This window comes from Balaenoptera borealis, assembly GCF_965194805.1.
Source record: "Balaenoptera borealis genome assembly, chromosome: 15".
NCBI classification, from domain to species: domain Eukaryota; kingdom Metazoa; phylum Chordata; class Mammalia; order Artiodactyla; family Balaenopteridae; genus Balaenoptera; species Balaenoptera borealis.
Window position 1 is genome coordinate 29,147,809 of NC_138871.1, and position 10,955 is coordinate 29,158,763.

At 56.5% G+C, this 10,955-nt stretch overlaps 1 protein-coding gene across 4 annotated transcripts in view; it reads left to right on the forward strand.

Annotated features, from left to right (window-relative positions):
• SFXN5 (sideroflexin 5) overlaps positions 1-10,955 on the forward strand; it is a 118,090-nt gene that overhangs the window by 92,359 nt on the left and 14,776 nt on the right. For 2 of the 4 annotated variants that reach the window (XM_082356401.1, XM_082356402.1), the window contains exons 12-13: positions 307-392; positions 6,204-6,321. In XM_082356401.1, coding sequence (XP_082212527.1) covers positions 307-392; positions 6,204-6,321 — 204 coding nt within the window. Of the gene's footprint in view, positions 1-306; positions 393-6,203; positions 6,322-10,955 lie in introns of those variants that run through there. The other 2 variants (XR_014234648.1, XM_082356404.1) reach the window with 1 other exon arrangement.

Genomic DNA, 10,955 nt, shown 5'->3' on the forward strand with positions numbered 1-10,955 from the left:
TCTCAGGTCCTCCATGTGTTTCCTCTCAGCCGCTGTACCCCGCCACCCGGTTCACCTCCCTGGGCGCGGGCCCCTTGCTGGGTTGCCTCCACTCCCCCACATGTGGCAGGTGATGGGGATCCGCGGTGGGAAGATGGGGTGGCTTTTTTCTGTTGTTTGGAATATGGCTTCGTGAGCGATTCCATGAATTATTCCGTTCAGCCAGATGTGCTTAACAGTGGTACATACACCTAGGGGCTCCGGGGCTGCGTTTGCTGCCCCGAGGCTGTCCCACCCCGCTCACCACAGCCTCTGCTTGCCCCTCAGGCCCTGCTGGAGACGGCGCTGACGCGAGTGGTCCTCCCCATGCCCATCCTGGTGCTACCCCCGATCGTCATGTCCATGCTGGAGAAGTGAGTTGGTGCCCAGGACAGAGGCCATCGTGGCGGAGAGGGTGGGGGAAGGGGGACCTGCTGGCCCAGGGCAAGGGTCCTGGTTTGTTCACACTCTCCCTGGCAGGGCTGCTGGAATCATCCTGTGAGAATTCATGGACTTTGGCTGCTCAGGACCCTGTGCTAAGTTCTAGGAGGGATGTCCCGATGGACAAGGCTGGCCCTGCCCTGGAGCTGGCGGTTCTAGAGTGTGTGTCTGTGTGTGTGTGTGTGTGCACGCGCTCTATTAGTGCACAGCACAGGACCAGTGGTGAAGAGAGAGTCTGAGGACTATGGTGGGAAGACTAGACTTGGGCCCAGCGCATCCCTTTCCGGCATCTGCCATGAGGCAAGTCACCACCTCACCGAGCCTCAGTTTATTCATTTAGACAGTAATTGTACTAACCTCCCTGCCGCCCTCAGAGGGATGTTCTGAGAACACATTTGTCCTGACCATAAAGAAATAAGGAGATACAATAATAAGAACAATGATGGAGTGATTCTATTAATTAATGAGTGTGAAATTGAATCATGAAGACGGGAATGCTGCTGGAAGGAGAGGCTGAGGAGAGGAGGGAGGAAGCAGGGCTGGTTTGGGCAGGCCCTGAGGGTTGGGGAAAGTCTAGGAGGATGGCAAGGAGCAGGGAAGGGTTCCAGGTGTGGGCAGCAAGATGAGCAAAGGCCTGGAGGTCTGGTGCAGGTAAAAGTGAAGAGATGATCGCTTCCTCCTTGCCGGGGGCCCAGCCTGGGAGGGGCACCTCAAGGCAGTGGATGGGCTTGGGGGCTGTGTAGGATAAGGACGGGGTTGGGGGCATTCCCTCTGGGGCTCTGGATCAGGGGCTTCTCCCCAGTTTGGGGACCTTCTTATTCCCACAAAACAAATGACAATAACAGCTAACACTTGACAGCTAAGCACTGGCTGCGTCCCAGTCTTCTCCCAGCCAGGTCCCCCCCAAATGCCATCTCCTCAACGAGGCCCTCCCTGACCACCCCATCGAGATTACAGCCACCAGGACTTCTTCCCCCGCTACACTGCCTTATTTTTACTCACAGCACTTATCGATAGCTGAGATTCTTTATCTAGTTATATGCTATCTGTGTGCTTCATTAGAATGTCATCTCCATGGAGGCAGGTCAATTCCTTTTGTTTACTGCCCTGCACAGCATCTAACATAGTTCCTAGCACATAGTGATATGCTCAGTGTTTGTTGAATGAATGAATGATCTCATTTAACCTTCACAACGGTGCAAAGAGGTGAGCATGATGTCCCCATTTTACAGATGAGGAAAGGAAGGCAAAGAGAGGTTATATCATCTGCTTACAGTCACACACTAGGAAATGGCAGAGCCAGGCAGGGCCCAGGAATATGGCTGCAAAACTGGGCTCTTCCTACCACACTGGCTGCCTCTTGGATTTTTGGATCACAGCACATAATCAGCCTGTCTTTGGAATCCACCCCGCATGGAGACAGGAGAGGGACAGATTTGGGGAACTGGCCTCAGAAAGCCTGTGTTTTGATAAGGGCGGGACCCACACACAGGTCAGCTGCAGGTGGGACCCGGCAGTGCAGGAACAGGGTCAGGGTGACCTTGAGGGGAGGGCTGGTCCACAGGAAAGGGGCTGCAGCTGGCACTGAGAGTAAGATAGGATTTTGGTGGAAGGGAGGGCTTTCTGGGCAAGGTGTGGGCCTGTTGCGTGGACCTTGAAGAGCGCAACCCAACAGAAGCAAAGCACGCTCTCTCATTGGGCCTGCTGATAAGGGGCCCTGTGTCCAGCTGAGGGGATGATCCCTTCGTCCCCTGGAAGAGTGGGGGAGATGCATAGTGGGCGTGGGTACCTGAGCAAGGGATGGCGTGTTGAACACTGAGACTTAAGAAAATTAATCTCCTCTGGAAGTTGCAAAAATAAACAGATCCTGGGAAGCGATTGCTTTGGTGCCCCTGAACCTTGTATACGCAGCTCTCTGGTGAACTGAGGCTGTCCCCAAATACCAGCGACTGCAAATGCACACAAGGACACCACTGGGCAAATGAGGAAGGGAGGGCTTCTGTCTTCAAGGCTACTGAATCTTGAACCTGGAATTTGCTGGGGAAAAATGTGGTCTGTGATGCCTTCTGGGTGCCATCTGAGCTGGGTTTGCAGAAAGTGGAGTGACGGTTAGTGTCCCATTGGTTGGGGGCTTAAACTTAGCTTTGGGAGGCTTGGGAGGTGGGGTGGGATTGTTTTAGTTCTGAACGTCCCAGCCTGGAATCAGCCTGGACTGCGGGTGCCCTGCATCTGGCTCAGCTCAGGGTCAAAGGAAGCCCCTCGGGTAGGTAGAAGAGGGTTAGCCATTGGTCTCCTGGAAGCCTTGTATTTAGTTGGTCCTTCCCTGAAGCTTGTGGGAGGGTCTCTGAGGAGGAGAAAGAGTCCAGCCTGGGTTCCCCCAGGAATATCAAGATGAACAAGACTCAGTTTGCACCTCAAAGCCATAATTAACCTCATATACATGGTGTGGGGAGCTGCCAGGCTGTGAGGTGGGGGGGCAGGGCAGGTCCGGCACCGACTGAGACTCCTGGCAGGAGTTCTGGCGGGCTGGTCAGTTTCCCACCTGGAGAATGATGGCACTGCCCCCCTCACCACCTTGTCCACTAGAGCTTGGCACTTTGCACCATCCAGCGGGCCCCTGGCTCTTAGCTGGGCCCCCCCCCACCGCCGCCGCCGAGCACCCCACGGCCTTTCCATGCAGGGTGCTAATGGCAGGGCCTCTGCTGAGGAGGCTGATGGGGGAGGCAGCCTTACCCTCGACCCTCCGGAGCCCCGGTTGTGTGAGGGAGTCAGGAGAGCCAGGGAAAAAAGACAAAAGAACACTTACAAAGCAGCCTGCTTGCAAATTAATGGAGCGCAAAAGTAAAACTGCTCCAAGTGCTGAGGGAATGCACGGCAATGGGGAGACAAGCTGTTGTGTGGCAGCGAGGCTGGCTTGGCCCCGGCCTCAGTTTCTCCTCTCTGGGAGGACCCTGGGTTTCCTGCTAGGATAGGAGAGTTGGGGGACGTGTTCAGGTGTCCCTGTCTCTGAGATGAAAGGAAAAGGGTCTCCCGTCAGAAGCCGAGAATCCTCCACTCCGCCGCCCGAGCAGGGCTTCTCTCTGAGGGGTGCACACCCCTCCCCTCACTCTCCACCGCACCTTCCCTCAGGCCCAGGGCTCCACTCCAGCTCCACTGTCCTGGGGAGGAAGCTGGTTTTGGACTCAGGGCCCGGAGAGCAGCCCCGCGCCCCCCAACTCAGAGGCAGCTGTGGGGGGTCTCTCCCCCAGCTCTGCATCCCTGGCCCTGGCCCGGGTCTGGACTTTTCTGCCCTCCCAGGCTGGGTCTCAGCTTGGTCAGGGTTCAGGCCACACCCTCCATGGTAGCGCCTGAGGCCGCTTCCCAGCCTCCCTCATTCCCGGGGATCCGGGTCTTTCCTCTCTCCCAGGCATTCGCACATCTCTCCATCTGCATATTTTAACTCCCCCAGCTGCCTTTCCAATTCCTCCCTGCCATTTCCCTCTCCTCCTCCCCTCCCCCTGTCCTGCTGTGTTCACTCTCCCGCCTGGGCTGGGACTTCAGAGGCTCCTGTTGGCTGCTGTCTGAGCCTTCCTCCTTCCTGAGTGGGGAGCACAGGCCTGGGACTTTCTGGATCCCTTTCACAGTGGAGACTTCAGCCAGCCACCCGGAGAGAGGAGCCAAGGTCGCAGCCCCACGTAGAAGGGGTCTGTCCGGTGTCCCCACCAAATGAGTCCATGTCCTGCCCCTCACCTGCCAGGGAGGGAACCTCCCTCCGCGATCCTCCCTCGGGGCTGTGCCTCCAGGGGCCACACACCCTCCTGTCCCCTCCCCCCTGCTCTGGCCACCCTCAGGGACTGAGGTCCCAGTCGCTGCCACGGGAGCAAGAGTACCCACCTTCTGGTCCTGCTGGAGAAGTTAATCTGAGTTGAAAACATCTCAGGACCCATCTCAGCCTTACTCCCAGCCCTCCATGACTCCCATGGAAGCCCAGGAGGCCTCAGGCTGAGTCCGTGGGGAAGAGGGGGGTGAGGCTCACCCGGAAGAGAGGGAGAAGATGGGGGCACTGGACCAAGGCGGAGGGGATGCCAGAAGGGCTTGAGTTTGATTTGGGCACCTTTGTCCCCCTGTTCTTCATCCTGTGGAAATTCCCCTCCCCAATAGCTCAGTTCAGGCTTAATTCAACAACTGGACAGATCTTGCGGTCTGGGCCAGTGGGAAGGGCTGGAGGATGACCCAGCCACCAAGATCCTCCCTCCTTCCTGCTGGTAACAAGGGCGGTAACAACAGCAATACGAACACACCTCACTGAGCACTTACTGTGTCCAGGTCTTTTACTTGCATAGAACTTACAAGTAATTGGATTGTTATTGGTACCTTAGTAGGAACATCCTGGGCCAGAGTTTCCCAGAAGTGTGGTCTGGGGATCACCTGTTGTAGACTCATGGAAGGTTTCCAGGTGTAGTACCAGCTGAATCAGGATCTCATGGGGGAGTCTGCATTTTTTAACCACTGCCTAGATACTAAAGTTTGAGAACTGCTGCTCCCAGTTTTGCTGTCGCCTTAGAGCCAGCTGCTCTTGGGATTCATGTGCCAGGAGGTGAAGGTGGTGCGGGGTTTGCCTGCCCGACACTGAGGCGCTGCCCCCAGAAGAGCCTCTCCCCTGCCTGTGGCCACAGCAGCCCTGCCCCAGGAGGGCAGGGGCAAGAGCCCTGGTTATAGCTTCTTCCCACCAGGAGCCGGTCTCAGTCCGGTGGAGGCTGACGCTTACTGAGGGCAGCACGTGTACCCACCCAACATCCCTTGGCAAATAATCTGTCTTGCTGACACATCCCACCCCAGGCCTCCCCACGTAGAATGCCTGGTGGTCTTCCCCAGGGCCTGGTGGATTATACAGAACGAAATGTTCTGACGGACAGCACAGTGAAGGTGGACTCGCCAGCTGCTACGGCCTCCACTCTGTCTGGAGAGGCCGTATCGTCATGGGGCTGGGGGACCCAGGGCCCTGGAGGGAGGCTTTCGTACCCCTCTCCTGCCCAAGAATCCCAGCTCGGATGCTCACCGCGGGGAGGGGTGCCAACTGTGAACCGGTGGTGCAGCGGGCAAGGGGTCCTTAAGGCAGGAGCCAGAGCAGCTCAGTGACAGCACTTTTAGGGAGTCAGAGGAGCCCAGACAGCAGCCCTGCCTGCCTCCCGCAGACTTGGTCTTGGCCTTGGGCAAGTCACTGTGGCTCTTGGATCGAAGGTGACCAGGTGGTCAGCAGGGTGTGTTCTGTTCCCGTACCCAGAAGAGGTCATCCTCTCCTGGCTGTGCGTGCGTGCGTATGCGTGCTTGTGCGTGCATGTGCATGAATGTGTGTGTGGTTTGTTCACTATTTCAATATGTGCTGCCTTCAAGGCCCATCTTCCTCCGCTGTGTCCCCGCCTGGGCCCCCCAACCCTGCACAGGAGCAGGGGCCGACAGCCTCCTCTATTGTCTACCCCACACGTGGCCTTCTCTGCGCAGGGCTGGATGCACGATGGGGTGGGTGCCCCACAGGTGCTCATTTATGATTTACGGTTGAGAATTTAAGCGGCAACGTCCTTCAGGGCAGGGCCTGGGGAGAGGGCTGCCACCGGGGGACGGTCCCAGAGACAGAATTCCTCCACAGCTACTTAGCTACGGGCTGGGCCTGGCCTTCAGACCCAGTGGGACCCAGTGTGGTGGCTAATGGCCAGCTCACCCTGTCTCCGGGTCTCATGGGGCCCCCCCTTCTCTCTCCCCCACAGGACAGCTCTCCTGCAGGCGCGCCCCCGGCTGCTCCTCCCCGTGCAAAGCCTCGTGTGCCTGGCAGCCTTTGGCCTGGCCCTGCCGCTGGCCATCAGCCTCTTCCCCCAGATGTCAGAGGTCAGTGGAGGGAGGGGCTCAAGGGCAGGACAGGGAGGGTTGCCGTCTGGTCATTTATGAACCAATACCTACTCAGTGCTGACACCTTAGCACTGCGCTAGCTAGGTACTGGGGTTAGACCGTGAATGAGACGGGCCCAGGCTCTGACCTCTCAGGGTCAAGGGTCAAGCAGTGAACACAGCGATGAAACGGAATAGCAAGTGAAGGGTGAGCAGTGTTAAGATGGGAGGAGTTTGGCCGTGGGAGGAGACAGTAGGGGCCCAAACAGAGCTTAGAGAGAAGTGGCATTTCATGGGGGCCTGAAGGATGGGCTAGAGTTGGCCAGGTGTGTAAGAGGTGAGGGGACACATAGGCTGAGGTCACCTGGTGTGAAGGGAGGCGGCACACAGCTGAGGAAAGCCTGCCTCTTGGGCAGAGAGTGGGGAAGATGAGGTGGGCCAGGTATGGGGGCCTGACGTCGGGGGTGCCGGGAACTTGGAAGCCAGCGCAGTGGGTGAACGTTACCAGAAGAGCTGTGCAGAGCAGGACCACAGATTCCTGGTTTTGAACGGTCCCCATGGCTGTATGGTGAGGCTGCGTTGGAGCTCTGGAGAAGGAGCCTTCAGGAGGCGGTGGCGGGAGTCCAGCGAGAGATGATGGCGGCTTGGACCAGGCTGCTGGCAGCGGGCATGGAGGGAGGTGGGTCCTTTAAGAGAGAGTTGTTAGGAGGCAGCTTCATGAGGATCTGATGAAGAACTGCGTGTGATGGGAGGACAGGGAGCCGGCAGGATGTGCGCCCGGCTTTCTGGTTTTGAACAACCCGGCAAGATGGAGATGAGGAGGGGCCGGCGTGCAGGAGGACAGCATGTGGAGCTGGATGGACACGTGGGGTTTGAGGAACCTGTGGAACTTGCGAACAGAGGTGCCCTGTGGAAGTTGGCTTTGGGTCTAGAAGCCAGGAGAGAGGCCTGGGCTCGAGGGACAGAAGTAGGAGCCCCCAGCATAAAACAGTGATGGTGGGTGGGATCAGCCAAGGAGCGTGTGGAGAAAATAGGCCCTGGGGAGGGGGGCTGTCCAAGGACAAGTGGCCAGGGAGGTAAGGACAGAGCCAAGTGAGACTGGAGTTGGGGGGCATCCACAGGGTCAGACCCTCCCGAGAGGTCAAGCTCCATGGGGTTGAAGAGCGTCCATTGGTGTCTCAGTTCGTGGAGGCAAACTCCATCCCGAGGGGTGGAGCCCAGCTGGGGGGTAAGGAAATGGGGTGGCAGGCTGACTGTTTGGTCTAGAGGCTTGGTACCGGGGGAAAAAAGAGAAGCAGACCCAGAGCTGGAATGAGATGTGGGATCAAGAGAGGCTTTCATTTATTTTCACTCTTTTAAAATGGGAGAGACTGGAGCTTGTGTAAATGCAAAGGGAAGGCACCAGGAGAGAAGAAGGACACTGGAGGAGGAGGACAGAGGGCAAAGTCCATGGAGAAGAAGGACACTGGAGGAGGAGGACAGAGGGCAAAGTCCATGAAGTGGGGGAGTCAGAGCGCAGGCAAGGGGTTCAAAGGATTCGCCTGGGTGGGGGAGACCCCTCCCCACTTTAGCAGAGGGAGGCAAATGTTGGTTGGGGGGTGGAGTTCGGGGGTGGGGAGGTTAAGGAAGTTGATCTGATAGCTCCTGTGTTCTCATGACTGAGCAGAAAGGAAGGAGGCGGGTGGGAAGGGGGAGGTCAAAGGTCAGAGGACTATGGAGAAGGCTGGAGACCTTCAGAGGGGAGAACGGGAGAGATAGCGGACTAAGGAAGTCAGAGATCCTGGTGGGCAGTGCCGGGGGTCAGTGGAGGGGACAGCTGGGGGTGGACACAGGTTGGGGGGGGTAGCCAGGGCCTGTCTACCCAGAGGTATGGGGCCTGCTCCAGTTTTGTCTGGTTGGGTGAGACATTTGGGAGGCTGGTAGGAGTTCAGGAGGAGCAAAGGACCCCAGAATCTTAGTTGGGTGGGGGTGAAGAAGCATGAGCAAGCCGAGTGGGAAAAGCAAGGTTTGGTGCAGAGGCAGACCCAAGGAGGGCAAAGAATGACCATGGTAACTGTAGTTACGGAACTCAAGGGAAGATGGGGGCTGTGGCTGCAGATGGACGCTTCTGAATCTGTGACCGCAGGACTGACCCTGCGGGGCGGGAGGGGTACAGGTTCCTCCAGGGAAGTTGGGGAAGGTGAAAATAAGGGTCCTGGGGTGTTACACTGGGACTGTGAGGACTGGAGACCCAGGGTCTTAGAGTAGGAGGTAGTGACCCGGCCTCCAGGCCCCGAAGAGGGTGAGGACTGGAGTCACTTGCCTCCACTGAGCCCCAGAGTTTCAGGAGGAAACTATAATGGGATGGGGCTCCTATCTTGGGGGCCAGGCCAGTGCACACAGGATGGGAAGCTCAGCAGTGTCCTCATACCCACAGGGCCCAGCCTTGCCATGGAGCAGGGATACCCCACCCCATCCTTCCCCTCAACCCAAAAGCTGAACAGCTGTATCCTGATGCTTGGGGACTCCAAATAGAGCTGGGGGCTCCAGGTTGCCTGGAAGCTCTGAAGACGAGAGGGAGGGCACTTCTTGGCGGTCCTGGCCTCCCCACCTGGAAGGCCTGGGCCCGTCACTCCCCAAAGCCACTGACGGCATCTCTTTATAACAGCTGGGCTGAGTCTGCAGTTCTGGGCAAGAGTCAGAGTGCCCCAGGTGCTTGCAAGCACCACTGTGTTCAGAAGCTTCAAGTAGCTCCCATAGCTCTACCTGTCTGCACAGGAGACGGAGCCAGGGCAGAGAAACCCCATGAGCCTGTCCCACTGGAAGGATTTTCAAGGTCATCCAGTTTACCACCCTCCTGGCTCTGCTGGGGCAAATGGAGACCCAGAGCAGCCAAGGGCCCGGCCCAAAGTCACAGAAGCCATGTGCTAATATGGAAGGACACCCCAGAGGCTCACTCCCAGACCAGAGCTCCCAGGAGATGTTGCATCTGCTTGTTCTGTAGGATTTTCTCTTCTCACTCTTTTCTCTTCGCCTACCCTGAGACAGTGGAGAGAGGAGGGAGCTGGGGCCTCCCTGTGGTGGGGAAGAGCCTAGGAGTGCTGTGGGTCTAAGGCGGGTGTTCCTTTGGGGCAAATAATGGAGAAATGGCCACAGTCCCCCCACTCGGGCCTCCAGCTGTGGCTGCAGAGAGGTGGTCTAAGTGAGCAGCCCCGGCCTAAGTGAGTCAACGTCCAGGCTCCTCCCTTCCCCCATGTCTGCCACAAATAGGCATGGAAGTTAGTTCTTCTGGGTGTCTAACCAAAATCCTTCTCGTTGCAACCCAAGCCTCCTTCTCTAGGTTGGAAAGAATATAGTCACTTTGTAATAAGTCTGTTCTCTGGGAAAGGAGGGTAGGGACGTGATCGTCAGAGCCCCCTCCTCACCTGCATCAACCCCAACAGGATGCAGGCGGGCCTGTGCATAATGGGGTGTTTGGCTGAGAGGACCTCGTTCCCCCATTCTTCCTCCCAATTAATTCTCTCTAACGAGGCGCTGCTTCTGCCATGTGGGGATCATGTCTCACATCCCAGAAGCCAATGTGATTCGCCACAATAAGTCTGGACCTGCTTGGGCTGACCCAACCTTGCCAAGAGCCACCAAGGTTGTCAACAGGAGTAATCACTGGAACGCTAATTAATTAATGAGGTGACTTGGAGATGGAATTTAGGAACTGGTTCCTAGAATGGCTGGCCTGCAGTGATTGGTGTGGGGTTTCCAACCCACTAACCCCAGAGGTTGAAGAAAGAACTTCAATCCCCTCTTCAATCCCTGGGAGAGAGTTTTGGGGGTGTATTTTAAGATTTTTTTTTTTTTTGATGTGAACCATTTTTTCAAGTCTTTATTGAATTTGTTACAATATTGCTTCTGTTTTATGTTTTGGTTTTTTTGGCCGTGAGGCATGTAGGATCTTAGCTCCCCGACCAGGGATCGAACCCACATCCCCTGCAATGGAAGGTGAAGTCTTTTTTTTTTTTTTTTTAGAGGGTGGGGGTGGGGAGGGGGAATGAGGAGGTTAGTTTGTTGGTTTTTTAAAATTAATTAATTAATTAATTTATTTATTTACTTTTGGCTGTGTTGGGTCTTTGTTTCTGTGTGAGGGCTTTCTCTAGCTGCGGCAAGCGGGGGCCACTCTTCATCGCGGTGCGCGGGCCTCTCACTGTCGCGGCCTCTCTTGTTGCGGAGCACAGGCTCCAGACACACAGGCTCAGTAGTTGTGGCTCACGGGCCCAGCTGCTCCGCGGCACGTGGGATCTTCCCAGACCAGGGCTCGAACCCGTGTCCCCTGCATTGGCAGGCGGATTCTCAACCACTGTGCCACCAGGGAAGCCCAAGGCGAAGTCTTAACCACTGGCCCGCCAGGGAAGTCCCCCTGGGAGAGAGTTTTGTCCGCGCTTTTCAAATTAGTATTTCTGCCTATTAAAATGGTGCTAATTTTAAAACTAAAATTGCAAATAATTATAATAGCTACCATTTGCTAAACATCTACTAGGCCAGGTAGCATGCCGGGAACTCTGCATGCCTTGTATTAAATCTTCCTAATGCCCCTCAAGTCCAAGGTATTACTGTTTATCAAAGGGTGTTGCCTAGACAGTTAGATGTGTGTGTCTCAGGCTC